This window comes from Eucalyptus grandis, chromosome 9 (assembly GCF_016545825.1).
Source record: "Eucalyptus grandis isolate ANBG69807.140 chromosome 9, ASM1654582v1, whole genome shotgun sequence".
Classification (NCBI taxonomy): domain Eukaryota; kingdom Viridiplantae; phylum Streptophyta; class Magnoliopsida; order Myrtales; family Myrtaceae; genus Eucalyptus; species Eucalyptus grandis.
In genome coordinates this window covers 36,987,849-37,004,382 of record NC_052620.1, presented here as the reverse complement: position 1 = coordinate 37,004,382, position 16,534 = coordinate 36,987,849, and the positions used below count along the sequence as shown (strand labels likewise).

Genomic DNA, 16,534 nt, shown 5'->3' with positions numbered 1-16,534 from the left:
GATTAGTATCTTTTTTGTTATGAAAATGAATCTCTTCAAGCAGCTAGAAATTTATGCAACTGCAAGGTTTTAGAGAACAACGGTGTTGAAATATCTGAAATTGGCGACATCTGGGCATGATTGACAACAGCGTTTGGTAACTTTCGGATGATTGCCACAACTGTTCTGAGAGAAATGACTTAAGTATCGACTACGGCTAGTGAACTGCTGGGCTGCAGATCTGTGCGGTTTTACGCCACAACAGAACAGAATGACGCAAGAAAACCATGTCTCAGTCACATTTCTGAACATCATATCATTTAGATAACAAAACAACTCATCCAAAAACCTAAATTAACAACGGCAATCCTTAACCACAAAACGCTGTGACAATCTCATCTTGCTTATTACTAATAGATGAATACATATATATACACACAACAGCTCTGCTATTGGATCCTAGAAGTGGAAGTTAATATAGTTTACCTGAATTGTTGTTTCTACCTAAGACAGTATGCCCCTGAATAAGTAATCCTCTAGGAATCGAGTAAGGCCTCGGAATGGAAAAGAATCAAAAAATGGCCAAAAATGGAAAAACAAGAGTGATTAATACGCATGTAGAAGGATGCAAATGCCATGAATAACTGAACACAGGCGGCGGCACCGCTGAATTGTTACCATTGCCGCTACTTGAAGTGGCTTCTGGATTGAAGGCAACAGGAGCAATAGGGGTGGTGTTTTTTGGGTCAACAGGCAACATCGATGCGTCATTCACTTCATAGCCTGGAAACAAAATTGTTAAAACTCCAAAATGTCAACAAGATATGTGATTGAATGTTTTCATAGGTCGAGCAGAGTTACTCACAGTTGGAGGGCTTCCAACCAAGTACCATCCTTTCACGATCAAAAACTACACGATAGCCGGTCATGAAGTTTTCTGAGAAGTAAACTGAATTGTCAGTGCCAGAATAGCTCAATGTGGAAACAACAATCTCTCATAACAGCTATTAAAAGCATTGGAACTGCAAACATCGTGGTTTCTTTAACCAATCACTCCACAACCTTACAGTTCTTACTGAAAAGGTAGATGCACAAAAGGTTGTCTGCGTGCATGCACACAGGCTGCTTATTCACTTATTTATCCAGGAAATATCTGAGTGAAAACTTTCATTAATGTTGCCATCCATATGAACATGGTCCATCGTGTAGCTGACTCTCACAGTAGATATTTTACTATCATATCCTTGCTTTCCCACAGCCTTACAAGGCATTGGGGTTAAGTTCTAACATGGTCAAACTTCCAATGAAATGGGAAAAGTAAAGACTGAGGTTCATGGTAATACAGTAAGTAATGAATAGATGGGGCCAAAAACTGCCTTGAACTTCACACTATATTTGTCAAGTCCTAAGTCTCAAAAGCAAGAATAGATTTTTGAGAGAGTGATTAACCAGTGTTTGGTATAATTTTGTCTCGATGTATGTTTCAATATGACGGCCTACTTAGTAAACAAAAGTCAGAAGTATCAATTTTTTTTATCATACATGCAGAATTTTCCTTATATGGCATTGAATTTCCAGAACTCTCAGCTCTTAATAACTAGGAATGTGCAAAATGGACCGCTAGAACCAGGAACCACCTGGGCTAGACTGAACTGGCCGGTTGGTCCGTTTCTCGGGACTGTCGGTTTGGTTCCTGGTTCTTAAAAGTGGCACCAATGTCTAGGCGATCCGGTTCCCAATTTGAAAGGGGAACCGGACCGGACTGGCTACATATACTTTTTTTTTTTTTTTAATCATTTAACATGAAAAAAATAGTGACCAGTTTTATCAACCAGTTTGGAACTAGGAACCGATAATCCCTATTAATAATAGGTGAATAATATTGCTGAAAGAGAATGCTAATAAAATGTTTTGTAAATGCAGCTTCCCTAAATAGCATTATCGGTATTATTTATGTCAGGAATACTCACGTCCAATTATATTTACATTGCCGCTTTTCACCACAGCCAGGCAATAGACATATCCACCCTGTAAAACAGGACATTATTAGCACCGTGCTGCTGGCAATGGGCAATGACAAAAAGTCTTACCAGCACAGGGATCAACTCTACAGGTTCAGTAACATGAAAGTTATCTCCACCTTTCATCGTCAGGTTCAACACAGGAACATGAGAGAGGCTTCGATTTTTGCTGTATAAATACAATATATATCAAGAATCAGCACATTTAAGAGAAGTAATTGAAAAAACCATAATCTAATGGAGAGGTAGAGGTCTCCTGCTTTGATGTTTCTGTAATAAAGGTCTGTCGTTTATCTAGAAAGAACTGGAAAAATATAACTTCAAGCTCCTGGAGAGGATAACCTTATGTTGTAACAATATTCAAAAGGAATAGTCGAATCTGAAAGATGCCTTTTCTCTTGGACACTGGAGTCAAACTGCAGATAATTCAAGCATTAAGGCAAAGAAATTAGATGTTTGAATTAAACATCAGATATTTTGACAAAAAAAAGAAAAGAAAAAAGAATTAAACATCAGGTAATGTCTCCATTAACTTACAGTCTTGGAAATGAGGGTGTAAGCTGGGTCATTCAAGTATGTAAATGAGGTTCCAGAGTCAAAAATAGCACTAAATTCAAGATCACGAATTTCTTCTCCCACGATGACTTGTGTGACAGTAATATTGTAACTTGGACTGGCAAAACATAAAAGCAAAACAGTTAAAAGTTGCAGTCAAGAAAACAGAATATATAAACTCCCCCTGCAAAATGTAGCAATTGTGCCACTAGCTTTATACAGTGAAAAGCATGACTCTTACTGTGACTGATTAACAATAAATGGTGTTTCCCCTTGGTTTGAGCTGCCTTTGCCTCCAAAACTAATTCTCCCAATGCCGTCATGCCCAAAGCACATAGAAAATGAATTCGCTGCAAGCCCATCTTTAGCTAAAAGGCTAGGAACTGATACGTTGTTCATGCCAAGACCAAATAGACCATTCGGTGCACCACCTTCCAAAAAGGAACCAGTTTGAATACGACCACATCTGCAAGGGACAGCCTTACTTGATCAGCGACATTGTATAGAATATAACCAGCCAAAGAACTTCAGACACGCATATGCACAAAAAGTCCGAAGAAAGAGATAGAAAGGCCATTTGACAAGTAAATATTGATAAATTCAAGTTAGTGCAGCATTCATAAACCGTATTAGCACTTAGAAACCAGCAAATACTCATCTTCCCATCTCTTATTTTCGTTAAAAGTTCACACTACCTTGTTCATTTGAAAAAATTTAGTAGCAATAGAAGTTGGTAACTGTGACTTCACTCTTAACCTTCGAATGCTGATATCGTGTGATCAAGTTATAAAAGACCGCCATGTTATACCAAAGAGCTAGCAAATACATACCCAAACGTTATCTGAGCAGTGACTACTTTTGATTGATTGCTGTCTGTTGTCATATGCAATACATCTTCAACCAAAATCCCGGTAGATGAAGTACCATTAGAGACATAAACAACTTGATAAGGACATTGGTTGTAAGTGGCAGAGCATTTGAATTGCTTCCTGCAACTGCCACTACAGGGAACTACTGTACTCGATGATGATGCATCAGGGCTGTAGATATTGAAATCTATTTCCTGCTTGACAAAAAAATATTTTTGTAAACAAGTCTTGCTCAAATCAATAAAATAGTACCTTCAGAAAGCTTTACTTCATATAGCATTCAAAGACCTCCTTTGGAATGATGTTCGACATGATTTTCAGCCAGGAAAGATTAGTTATACATAATTAGTCGAAATCAAAAATGGCAATCTTTTGAAAAGGACATATAGAACAAATTGACGCAAACAGCAAAATGATAGCAAGTTCGAAAACCAAAATAAAGTAACATTAGAATCCACAAAGATCATTCTAGAAGACAGGAAGAACTGCTTTTTCAGAGAAGAAAAGAAAAGGAAACTTCCCACAGAAATTCGAAGCAACAAAATGAACAGGACATAACAGCATATACCTGTCCGTCTGGTAACCTCAATCCCCGCACGCAACTAATACAATCACAGGGTATCCAGAACAGGTCACTCCCAGTGTCTAGTGCCACCAAAAATGATAAACTTGGCGTCCCAATAGAGACATTTGCGTAGTGCAAACTGCAAATGCAGAAAGCACTGTGAGTAACAATTCTCAGCTAATATCCAAATTTCAAAGACATTAAACATCAGCATCCCCTACTTAGGCTGGTAGCTATAAAAACAGAACAAGGAAAACCTTCCTGCGGAGACTTCGGGAAAAATCCACTTTAGAAGGCAAGTGGAAAATCTCGACCCAAAAAAAAGAGAATCCTCGCATTATACAGAAACAAAATGAGAGGACATATGTTTAACCGAAAAAGCGTACAGGATTTTGCCCTGCCCCGCCCCGCACCTAAAAGGCAATTTATCTGAAGAGAGAAAAATTTGAGCTGATTATCAAAGGTATGATCCAATTTCCCGCACTCAAACTCAACAGCAAAGCACCCAGACAAAGAGAAGGTAATCTCCACCTCTTCCATCTTCCCATCCAGACTACTCATCATCAGCAACCAATCTAAGCTTAAAATTCCAGACCATGGTTATCATTCACGGATCCCACAGAAGAACTCGCTTGAGGTAAAAGATATTTCTGATCAGTGCCGCCGTTTAGCAGTCGTTAAGCCACGCACTCGATTGATAACTTGATATTGAAGGCAGCTAATGGTGTATGATTCCCCACAAAATTCACCACAAAAAGGGCAAGCTTCAGATGTAAAAGAAGATCGAAATAAACTGAAAATTCCACCATACTATTCTTGGACGGTTGTAAGCTAAAAAAGGAATCCGTTGCACACTCAGTTCATCAGCTAGAACCTCATCGCTTCTCACTCACGTACTACGGAGCTACAACTAATGCAGCGCCAGACTACAACGACAAGAACATAAATGAGAGAGAGAGAGAGAGAGAGAGGAACGAAAACACGTACAAGCCAAACGCGTTGAGCCGGTAGGTCGCGTTCCCGGCGTCGAAAGTGATCGGCGCCCGGTCGTCCGCCGCGGCGAGGCGGCGGCCGTGGACCAGCCGGTCGCGGTGGGCCATGGCGGCGTAGTACCCGGGGCTCCCCCTCTCGGGCAGCTCGTCCTCGCCGGCGCCGCCCAGCATCGCCCTGACCGGGTCGGAGGACCGGTGGTGGATGTCGAAGCCGAAGGTCGCGGCGGCGGCGCCGTCGCAGCCGCACACGCAGAGGCAGGCCGCGATCAGGCAGTAGCAGAAGGCCAAGTCGGCCAGGACGAAGAAGGAGGAGCAGCAGAGGCGGCCGCGGCCGCGGGCGGCGGCGGCGGCGGCGGCGGAAGCCATGGATTCCGAGCAGCTGCCGCGAGGCTAGAGAGAGAGAGAGAGAGAGAGATTCTTGGGGGGAATTCCTTAGTGGGAGGAGGAGCGATGGAGGAGGAGGAGAGAGTTCGAGGGGGAAGTGAGATGACGCGTTTCCATATTCTAGACGACGATCGTTTTTGGGACTGACGGTTTCCGAGTGAGAGAGAGAGAGAGGGAAGTCAAAGTCAATTTTCGGGCAGGCGGGGTGGTACTCGTGTCGGTTTCTGATTCGCGAGAGGGGAGAGCGGAAGATGGGATGGGTGGAGGCGGTTCGATCCCTGCATTAACGGCGACGGGCTGGAGCGACGGGGCTTTGGGGGGGCCTCACGTCGTATGTAAATGATCCGGAGTTACGCGGCGTACCTCGTAATGCTATCAATCATGATCGTGACATCTGTTTTTGTATAGTTTTATTTGCTTATTTCGAAATTAAGATTCCACTTTGCTTCCCGGAAAGATGGATGGTTTAAAAATTATTTTCATTAAATTGATTTCATAGTTTGAAATAATTAATTAATTAATTAGAAGTGTTTTCAACAATTTATGTTAAGAGATTAGGAAAATGTTTTGTGGATTATTCGTTTTTTTCATGAGACAAATGAGATCCGGAAATTATCTTATATGCTCTCAGCGAAAAATTTCTCTTTGTTTATTGTTTTATTAACTCAATCACACGAAGTAAAATATATTGGATGTTCCTTTTTTGGCAAATCACGAAAATATAGTAGAATGATTGTCTAGTAGTGCACTGGTGATGAGTGGCAAAATGAACTATATATTGTGTTTACCATAAATTGTCTATATCAAAATCATCATGTTCACGAGGGACGTGGGGGAGATCTAGAGACCTAAAGGTAGCCCCACCCAACACCAATACAATTTTGTATATTCTTATTGTAGCATGTTTGTGCTTGCATTGCTTTGAGAAAAACTATGCTCCAATTTAAGGTTGTGCAATACTTATCTGCTGAAATAACAATTGATTTGTGGGCAATATCATATCAGCAACTAATCTGAAATTCGATATCCCCACATTGGCCTTGACACACCAGTAGGCAACCCCACTTTGACTACAATAGCACAATATCGTTCGCTTTGGTTGCAACTCACTCACCATCGCACCATCTTGAAATCCACCGTGCTAGTTTAAAGGTCACAAGAAACTTCTTTATTAGAGCAATAGTTTGTAAGGGTGAGTATGGATTGAAGGTAGAATCAAGAAAAACTATTCCAATAAATAGGTTCTAGGTGGAACTTGAAACTTGGAATAAATCTGTGTTTTTTTTTTTTTTTTTTGTTATATATTTCTGAGCAACTCTATGATATTCCATAACATCCGGTTATGAGTTTATAATGTAAAATTACTAGTTTGAAATTCCATCTCTCATAATATCCATGTCTAAAACTTTTACTTTACTAATATACCATATTTTTCATATGTCAAATACGAGCTATTGACAATGGATTATAGTTGCAAATTGTGGTAATTAAAGGTGATAATAATTCATTACAATCATTCAATTAAGAATACAGGTAGATTTTGAATAGACCATGAAACCTATGGCAATGTATCTTTCCAGTTACTAGTTCATTGATATGTATAATAGGCTTAATGTTCCAAAAATTATGGAATCGATTCCAATGAGTATGTTACATATGTTAGATGAAACCTGTACAGACTTTGGAATTGCCCGCTCCAAATAACCTGTATTTAGATAATATGAGATCAATGGCACATACAAAAATCTAGGGATCTCTCGCCTTTGCAAACTACAGAAGATTGTGGCCATGAATACTTTGGTCAAGCTGAAAGATGACATTAGTTCTTCGCCCACGACTTTTCGAGGGGGAGAAGCAATGATTAACCTTTTGCCACAGCGCAATTTCCGGAAGAAACATGGAAAAAGGTCTCGCAATTTTTTTTTTTTTTTCATGCTTTCATCGATTTAAAGTCAAAAAGGAAAAGGAAAGTAGAAAAGCAGTTGGGGGGATTCACTTTATCGAGATTAAAAAAGCATGCTTTATGGGAAAAAAAAATGAACACCCCCTTAGAAATAATTAACATATGCTATGAAAAAGACCGCGGTTTGTGCTTATGTCAGAGCATTACATACCTAAACTTAATCAAGAAAACATCACTACGCCTAGCGAGATTTTCGCAGTAAGATCTTAATACGTATAACATTACTCGTCGAATGTTCTACCTTCGTTTGCTAAATAATGCATTAATTGGACATTCGAAGCATATAGGATGGGGAAACAAGACAAGGTCTAACCTTTTCTTTGATTGCCCTATTACTGGCAACCTTGCTTCTTTTTGGGAGGCCAATTGTAACTTCTGGCGTAATCAATCTTCAAAGGAAAATTTTCAATGGGTTATTGATCACCTTTCGGATGCTATTTTCCACCATTCACTGGCTTGCTTTGCCTTTGGTGCCTTATGTTATCTCATTTGGAAAGAGATGAATAACATTCTATTTTACAATCAAAGGTTATCTTTCCCAGCGTTAAAAGACCACCTCCGTAAAGCCATTAAAGACAAGGCTTCTACATTCTCCAAGGTCCCGAATATTCCCCGTAATAGGAGACTTCAATTGAGCTGGGGCCTTCACCCTTCCTTATTTAATTGAGTATGTTTTATGTGGAATTGGTTTTACTGCTGCCAGACTTCTCAAGGCTTTCATTGTGCCTCCCCTTGTGGCTAAAGGGGTGCCTTGGTGTCCTCCTTCCCGGCGCTCCGCCTAGCTGAGGCTCTTAGGTCCATTGTGTTGACCCGTTTTTTGTAGTTCTTTCCTTGTGCGGGCCACAGTTGTTTGTGTGCTCTTCTCAGTTTCTTTTCTTGTTTGCTGGCCTCCTTGTTGCCAATCCGTTGCTAGTGGTTTCCATGCTCTGTATCCTCGCCACAACTTCTTTTCTCTTTTCTCCCCCCTGGCACTCCTCCACTCATTACGTTTATCTCTCTGAGTGCAAGCCGGTGCTGGGGCTCCCTTTGTTGTACAGTTGTATAGCGTTTTGCAATAGTTAATATATCTCTTACCTTCAAAAAAAAAAAAAACAGGACAAGGTCTAGAGGTAAATCGTGCTTCTTCTCGACCCCATTATTTAACTAGTCAATTCATTCATTGACTAATTAATTAATTATGCTCTGTGTTTCCGAATTCTTCGTGTCCCTCGTTTCCAGAACCGTACAAAAGAAATAAAATAAATTTGGTCAAAGGCAATAAATAAAGACCACGGCAAAGTTCATTCACATTTTTAAAATCTAAAAAGACATCCTATTCGTGGCAGTCACTATCCTTGAAAGCGACCGACCCCTTCTTCTTTCTTGTAACGTAGGACTAGTTTTGAAAACGTAGCGAGAAATCTCGTGTAAATAATTTTTAAATTCACAAAATACTCTATCAGCCTTTTGGTCTATATACGTAATCGGTATTCGATGGTATCCGGCATTTATAATCTATGTCACGAGCAAATTCATTACTTGGTTGCGACGGATTATTGTACCGAGCATTTATTTATATGTACAATTTTAAATTTTTGCCTTTAGATTTTTTGTAGTTAGATCGTTCATCAATTGGAAAAAATTGACGAAGACTCGAGCCGAAGTAAACAGGTCAAATTTCCACCTCACGAGATGTGCTGGTCTAAGTGGCGAAGTGCGTGACAACGGTCAAACGGGGGCTTCGATTTCTTGGTCATTCGTCTCAGATCAAATTGTATGGTGTGACTTAACAAGTAGACTCCTATTGATCAACCTAATTTGACCTCTATATGCGTTGTGCTTGCACGACACGATGAGATCATACATGCTATAATAAATGGAAAATTGGCTTATATGGCAAATTTCGAGTGTATGCTTTTGCTAGAGTAGAATTTTATAGGTATTTCAAATGCGTTCAGGAATTACTTTTTAAAGGAGTTCTAGGGATTTTAAAACCCCTCGAGATATAATTGGTTTAATTGGCAAAAAAAGAAAATTATAGTCATTTAGGAGACTTATCTTGATTTTTCAACATTTTCGGAAGGTCATTTTTTGGGATTAATAATTTATTTCTTCCAAAACTACCCTTAACTATATTTTTATTTTCCGAATTTGCCCTAATAAGAATTGTCCATCTTCTCCAAGTTGCAGTTGTGGGTTGATGGTGAAGCTTTGCCGGAACTACGAGACAGGCATTGGCGAAGATGTGCCGAATGGTCTGCGATATGGTTGCTGGCGAAACTCTAACGCTGTCGAATCACCTCCATATTGGATGCCCTAGAATTCCTATAGATGGTATGCAAGACCATGGCGGCCTCGCCGCAAGTCACTTGAGGTCTATCGAGGTTAGAGTTCTAAACCAAAGTTACTTCCCATACAATTCTAAATTACACATTACCAAACATTTACATTTTGAGAAATCCTTTTAATTGAAATCCTTTACATTTCTATTGGAAAAAATTCAAAAAAAAAAAAAAAAAGACGAATTGATACTTGAACGATCGTATACAGAAAACGAACGTGGAAAACGTGCCCAAGAAACATGTAACACCGATCGAAAGATATATCACGGAGACGATTATACTTGGTTTGCCATAGATTAAGTACCGTTGTAGTTTCAGAGGAATCGTTTGAAGCCCCGGAGTTCCATTCTTCAAGAGGGCGTATACAGTTTTTAAGGAGAAGAAAATGGAGAAGCTTATTTCTCTCTAAAAACACTATTGTTTAGATACTTCGCCATTTATTTATTTATTTATATATTGCAGTTATTTTCACTTAGAAAATAACTACTATTTTCCTCTTATGAGCCTTTCACTTACGGGCCGGATTTTGGCCCAACATGGACGGACGGATTTAACTTGGCCCATCAAATAAAAAACCAATCAATTTCCAACAGCGATGTTTATGGAAGCTCATGATCGAAGAGCTCATTAGTTCTTCCAACGACGATGTTTGTGGAATGTATCATTACAGCCTTCAATAGTTTTTATCTAGGCAATGCATCCGGTGGGCTATGACGATCATGTTGTTCACGCCTTCGGGAACAATAAGCTCATGAGACATCCCATCGATGGGCTTTATCAATTGTTTGTGAGTCATGGCCTTCTTTCGGCCCACTAAATTCTTCATGCTTGGGCCCTAAATTTTGGAGCTGGTGCCATTGGGTGTGAATTATGAAGGCAGTAACATGGCATCGGTGCTTGCAAAAGCATCATGGGCAAGATATCGGGGCCCACAAGGCCCAAATTGAGATTATCTGCCTCTTTCATATTTAATGGACTTAAAGTATCAAAGTTTTTGTTTTTTTCGGGCAAAACAAAACTTTTTCTCTCTCTCTCTCTTTTTTTTTTTTTGGTTTTGGTCTTTTCCCCAAATAGTTATTATCGAACTCCATAAGCAGACTGCTTTTTCTTGTAATTTCCTAGCTCAATAATCCAACATAAAATTTTAAGTAAGCGATTCCACAGGTCCACGAGCACACAATATCTAGCTTACATGAATCTCCATATATTTACAAAAGCAAATCAAGCCGAAAATAAGAAAAATTCTCATGAATTGTCCAAAACAACAACAATAATAATAAAGAAAAATGGGGCTAGAGCCACGGTAAATACGTTGGCGTCTCAAGCTGGAGAGGCGGAGGGAAAATTGAAATTGTCGGGGAGCTTGGCGGGTGGGAATGGCGAGAGAAGCTCCATCTGGCGAATGAAGCGGACGTCGTGAACCAGCGGATTGTTGGTCCTCGTGGGCGGCGACCCCATGCCGCCCTCGGCACCGGGGCTCTCGTCCTCATTGTCCGCCGCCTGGATAACGAGGCCAACCTTGTCCACGATCAGGTTCCCTATCCCACTTCTTCCATCGCCATTCTGCTGGCTGCAGGAGAAAACCGAAATAAGGAAGTGAACGGTTGCATTTGAATGGTGAAATCAACCCCTCATGAACTTCTCACGTCCTAGAGAAAAAGTGCAAGGAAGGCCGAACCAGTGCTGGCTGCACCTCAGGGGCTTGAGCAAGTCTGGCGCACCTGGCCGGAGCCGTCGGGGCTTCGGACAGATGGGCCGCTTCATGGTGCTCTCGCGCTCGCGAGCTGTCGTCTCCATGGCAGGATCGACCAGGCCGACCTCCAATGCTAGATGGTGCATCGTTGTCTCGAAATCGAAATCCGGAACCAAGTTTTTATCAGGACTTGTGGGTACGTGTGTGTTGGTGTGTGGGGAGATTAGGAACTTGGCTCCCTATTTATTGATATGAATCACATGTTACAACCCCGAGAGAGAGAGAGAGAGAGAGAGAGAGAGAGGAAGAGATTATGGTGAAGCCACATTGGAGGTTAGACCCAGTTCAAGTGAAGAAGAGGCAGTCTGCTTGGCTACGAGCCAACGTAGGTATTGGGTCCTTTTTTTTTCACTTTTGACCCGGTTGAACGTTAGATCCTAAAAATCCTCCCCGCCTCGTGTTTGCCTACTTTCGATTTGGTCCCAGCAATTCCCATGCTCGGAATGTGTTCCCGAGAGTAAATTTGACGGAAGTTCAGGTAAAAACAGAAAGTTACCGAGTCCTTTCTGCTTTTCGATGGGTGAAAATAAAAAAGGTCCGTCTTTAGTTGATGGGGGAGAAACTTCAGAGCCAAGACACTCTTCTGTTCAAGAAGAGATGACACATCCTTTTTATTCTTCACCGCAAATTAATGAGAGCTGTTAGCGCCTTGAAATTACCATCCATACTAATACTGCTCACCTCGTGAGATAAGAGCTGTCAGGCCCGTTGGAAATTTCGTAAAGAGCGAAATGCCAAATTGTATAGCATCTGCAGCATGTCGTTCCATTCATACTAATAATACCCTCTGATTTTTCAATCAAGGAGGGAAAGTAAAACATGAGTTTGCTTGTTCCCTAACATGAAGACAAGGGTCGATTGCGGACCGAACTGGTCTTGATCAAACATCGAGAGATGGTCCACCTTGAAAACTGGAACTCACAAATAATGTACAGCCATGCAGTTAGGTATGCTATTCCTACCCACTGCTCCAAATGATGAAAAGGAACCAGACAGACAGATCACTCCCCACCAAATCAAAACGGACATTCTAGATAAATTAGTAGTAGACAAAATGAACCACACCATGTGAGCCTTTTATAATGGTGTGGAACAAACCTAGATGAGCTTGAGATCAACAAGATATGTATACACAAGTGCAAGTTAGAGATTGCAAAAAGAGAGAGCGTGGAAACAAGTCAATGAGAGCTCATAAACAGCACTGGAGAACAGCATTATGTATAATAAGTATCCCAATCAAATTTGGGGCGTGAGAACACCTCGTAATCGATAGGCCCATCTATCACACTGTCGATAGATTGCATGCCTTCCAACAGGGCTGGCTGAAATTTATCGCCATCAGACGGCAACAGCTTATACATCACTAACAGTCCAAGCGTAAATATGGCCTGCAGCTTTGTTGAGTCGCCTTGGACTGAAAAGTACAAGAGCATTGAAAGGAGAAAGAGATCGACACAAAAACGCATGATGCTCAACACGGAGTCCATTAGCCTCCCATCATTGCCAGCAGGAAACCCCCGAACTCGATAAACAAATAGAAAGTTGTACTTGTCGACCACATATCTATACCCAAAATAGACTGCGCCGACGGGGACCACAAGAGGAGCAAATGAGGAATATATCATGGTCAGGGCAAATATCGTCAAATTAAATGCATAATACTGAGCAAAGTCGAACGTCTGCTTCGGCACAGGTGAGGCTCTATTGGTCGGATATTCAGTAAGATCCTGGCCAGGTAGATCAACAGCACTGAATCTAGGGGTGTCGTAAACAGTCTCGGATATCAGGGGCCTCCGAAGACTATTTGTTTCCTGCTGTTCAAGGGGACGATCTTCGCTTTGCTCAGGAACCAGCTGTAGCATGTCGTTCTTCCGAAGCTTCTGAATCTTCTTTTTGATCCAAGGGATAGGAGCCAATAAATCATAAGATATTCCCAAGAATGTGCAGGTGATAAGAAACGCTAGAGAGGATAGGCATGATCTTGACAAAAAAGATGCGCTAAGGTACTGCTCTATCCTCTTACAATCTTCTCCATCCAAATAGCACCTGCCCATGCGAAGGAGAGCACTTTCTAGTGACGACTCCACCAGACCCCTCAAGAGGATAAGATTAACAAGGAAGAAACACACCATCTTCAGAAGGGCTGCTTTCTGCTCTCCAGACATGGTGAGATGCCTCTCAAACTTGGAGAGATGAGACAGTACAGATGGTATAATTATGTACATACTCACAAAGATGATGACATTTGGCAAGAACTGAAAAACAACTGAAGCAAGCCAGCTCGAGCTCTGGACCCAGGCCAACCATGACTGAGCATTATCCATGGCTTCCGCATTAATGATTCGCCCAGCACTGTTTATGGCACTGATGACAGCGAGAGGAGAACTGAAGAACACTAACATCAAGAGCAAGCACGTGTTTACAAGTACCTTCCGCAGTCTCATAGAAAACTTTGTCAACCCCAAGTGATTCCAATATATGTCTGTAGCCAACGGTGCTCGCTCAACTTTCCACTGGTTCCTCTGAAGGCGCAACTCCATGACTGAAAAGAACTTCCCAATTCTCCTCTTCTTCTCGCTTCTAAAGTCCTGAACAGCCTTATTTGCTGTGTACACATCCTTAAACATCACGAATGCAACACCAGCACCAGGTGCACGCCCTTCTTTATAAGTGGCAAGTTCAGTCTCCAGTTCAGCTCTCAATTCCTGCAACTTTCTCAACTTATCCTCGTCCGTGTAACCTAATCTATCAGCCACCTGATCCCAAACATGCTTTACTTGCTTCCAGATACGAACAGCCCTAGCCCTCATTCCCTCCCAAAAACCACCCCCACATTCCAAATCTTCACCATCTCCGGGTAAAAGCCTCGAGTCCATCCTCGCAACCAACCAAGAAATATCATCCCTAACTCTAACAAGTTCCAAGGCCAAATCATCCAATGCACACAAATCCATAGGTAAAATTACCTTATAAAGCTTCCCCGGATACTTATGCTGAAAGTATTCCTGCAATTCTTGGCTATCCAGGGTCTTTGGCAGACCTTGCACCATAACAGTAAATATCGCAGTCGAACTCGCGCCCGGATAACTTGGGTTCCCATTTCCATCCCTAAATCTAGTAACCCTCAATCTACCCTCAATTGCATTAATACCGAAATGCACCAAAACAGCAACAATGACCACAAATAAGAAGTGCACCCAAAGCAATCCCGAACCTTTCGTGATGTGGCTGATCGTCGTCTTCGAGAACTGATCATTCAACACCGCCTCCCCGCAGTAGAGATTAACCGGCAACAGTACAAAGACCGACAGGACGGCGATCAGCAGCAGCAGGCTGCAGCTCCCGCCCTCGATGATCAGGAACTGCGCCGCGTCGGCCCCGCAGTGCCGCCCGATCTCGTGGCCCGTGGCGTGCCACACCGCGAGGAGCTTCGCGGCGAGCCCGGCGGGCCCCGGCATGCGGCGGTGGTCGCTGCGGAGCTTGACGAAGAGGAAGATGAGCACGCAGCAGGAGGCCCCGATGGCGGAGATGTTGAGCAGGTACTGGATGTTGCCGTACCACGCGTCCGGCCACCCCTCGCCGTCGCCGGGGGCGGAGGGGGACGGCGGGGGCGCCAGGGCATCGGCCGCGGGCGCCGGCATCGGGGGCGGTCCCGGCGAGTCCCGGCGCGAATTAGGGCTCGGAGCGGGAGGCGTGTCCGGCGAGTCCGGCGAGTCCGGCGAGTCCGGCGAGTCTAGGGCTTTCTCGGAAGGAGGCGGCAGCGGAGATTCCGACGAGGGGATTGGGGAGAGCTGGCGTGCGGTGTCCGCCTGCGCGACAAAGGAGACGTCGGAGAAGGAAGGAACAGGTCGGGGAGATTCGGATAAATTACGATTTGGGGGCGGAGTTTGGAGGAAGTTTGCATTTACGCCCCTGGACTCGAAGCACGGTCGTCGTCGTGCCCTGCACGGGGTAAGTGAACCCCTTTCTTCCACGTTTCTTCTTCTTCTTTGGGCCAAAACATAACAAGTTAGAAGGCCCAAATTTTCGACCCAAAAAATAAAGCCCATATGAATTCGTTGGGGGTGTTCCAATCTTAATTCAGGGTTAATCTCATAAAAAATCCTAATCTCTATAACAAATTCACCTAAAACCGTTACACTTATGATAAATTCATCTTCCATTAGTTTCGGTTAAATTTTACTATTAAAATTGCTAAAGTAGAAGATATGTGGTATTTGACAGGTGTATCAATTTGGGACTTTGTGTTCTATTTCGTTATAAGTGTATTAATTTGTAATTTTTCATTAACAAGACGGCACATGCAAGACAAGATGTCAAATCCAAAAGAAAACTAACCCTTCAAAGGTGTATTTTAAGCCTTTTCCTTTTTAGCCGTGGGTGATGATGATGTCCACTCCTCGCTCGATGTGCTTAACGAAAGGGAACTCTCTAGATGTTGAATGAAATTCCCTCATAATCAAGCAGCATCCTTTAAGTGAGTAGGGATGTGTCAAGCCATGGACAAATAATAGGTACCCCACCTCAAACAGAGTTAGTGAGCCATATAATAGGCAACCGTTTCTTGATACTAAATATTACAATTTAGCGAAAATTAATATTGAATAAATTCATCACAAATATACTTGTATTTGATTTTTTATGATCAAAAAATTAATTTTGGCTAAATTTGTCATAGTGTATCAGTTTGAGATTTTTATAGTTAAAAATTAATTTAAGATAAATTTATCATATATATATCAATTTAAGATTTTTCATAATATTAACGCTTCAATCAAATCTCAACGCCATAATTGGAGGATAGCACAAGTATCTCAGTTATTCATCACTTTATTCTATAGCACCTTATTCATCTGAAATATTACAATTGGTGAGTTCAACCGTCAAATTGAACCCTTTCCGGCTATAATGGAACAACAATGAATCATTTAGTAAGGGGAAATTTTTAAAATATCATCCTCACTTCCGTGCACGCATATCGAACATTATCTCCGATTTTCGAAGCCTGCAAAAACTATTATCCTCATTTCGAATCGCTCGCCACAAAACTTGCCTCGACTCGACCCAAGCTCAGTCTATCGTCCTCGGCGTGGTCCACGGCCGCTGCGTCCTTCCCACCCCACTGCCCAACC

General features: G+C 42.1%; 3 protein-coding genes across 4 annotated transcripts; all 3 read right to left on the bottom strand.

The window, feature by feature from the left end:
* Window positions 1-251: 251 nt before the first annotated feature.
* On the bottom strand, window positions 252-5,510 carry LOC104419625 (aspartyl protease family protein 1). The gene is made up of 10 exons (XM_010031338.3): window positions 4,977-5,510; window positions 3,993-4,128; window positions 3,386-3,618; window positions 2,797-3,021; window positions 2,538-2,673; window positions 2,343-2,416; window positions 2,070-2,169; window positions 1,950-2,007; window positions 845-916; window positions 252-762 (listed from the first exon to the last, which is right to left on the bottom strand). Exons 1-10 carry the CDS (start codon window positions 5,345-5,347, stop codon window positions 551-553), a joined length of 1,617 nt encoding a protein of 538 aa, XP_010029640.1. The 5' UTR covers window positions 5,348-5,510; the 3' UTR covers window positions 252-550.
* Window positions 5,511-10,788: 5,278 nt separating this feature from the next.
* On the bottom strand, window positions 10,789-12,280 carry LOC104419624. Of its 2 annotated transcripts, none has more exons than XM_010031337.3 (2): window positions 11,328-12,280; window positions 10,789-11,219 (listed from the first exon to the last, which is right to left on the bottom strand). In XM_010031337.3, the coding sequence occupies exons 1-2, from the start codon at window positions 11,486-11,488 to the stop codon at window positions 10,970-10,972; spliced, it is 411 nt and encodes a 136-aa protein (XP_010029639.1). In that variant the 5' UTR covers window positions 11,489-12,280; the 3' UTR covers window positions 10,789-10,969. The 2 variants fall into 2 exon arrangements, with proteins under 2 accessions (XP_010029639.1, XP_018718174.1); XM_018862629.2 differs by having other exon boundaries at window positions 11,343-12,280.
* A 304-nt stretch (window positions 12,281-12,584) lies between these two features.
* Window positions 12,585-15,334, bottom strand: LOC104419623 (CSC1-like protein At4g35870). The gene has a single exon (XM_010031336.3). It carries the CDS (start codon window positions 15,041-15,043, stop codon window positions 12,617-12,619), a length of 2,427 nt encoding a protein of 808 aa, XP_010029638.1. The 5' UTR covers window positions 15,044-15,334; the 3' UTR covers window positions 12,585-12,616.
* Window positions 15,335-16,534: the final 1,200 nt, after the last annotated feature.

Coding starts and splice junctions, on each gene's coding strand:
- LOC104419625 (XM_010031338.3), bottom strand. CDS start 5,347: ATGGCTTCCGCCGCCGCCGCCGCCGCCGCCCGCGGCCGCGGCCGCCTC. Junction 4,129..4,976: donor CGGCTCAACGCGTTTGGCTT/GTACGTGTTTTC, acceptor CTGCATTTGCAG/TTTGCACTACGCAAATGTCT. Junction 2,417..2,537: donor ACACCCTCATTTCCAAGACT/GTAAGTTAATGG, acceptor AATTATCTGCAG/TTTGACTCCAGTGTCCAAGA.
- LOC104419624 (XM_010031337.3), bottom strand. CDS start 11,488: ATGCACCATCTAGCATTGGAGGTCGGCCTGGTCGATCCTGCCATGGAG. Junction 11,220..11,327: donor CTGAGGTGCAGCCAGCACTG/GTTCGGCCTTCC, acceptor TTTCTCCTGCAG/CCAGCAGAATGGCGATGGAA.
- LOC104419623 (XM_010031336.3), bottom strand. CDS start 15,043: ATGCCGGCGCCCGCGGCCGATGCCCTGGCGCCCCCGCCGTCCCCCTCC.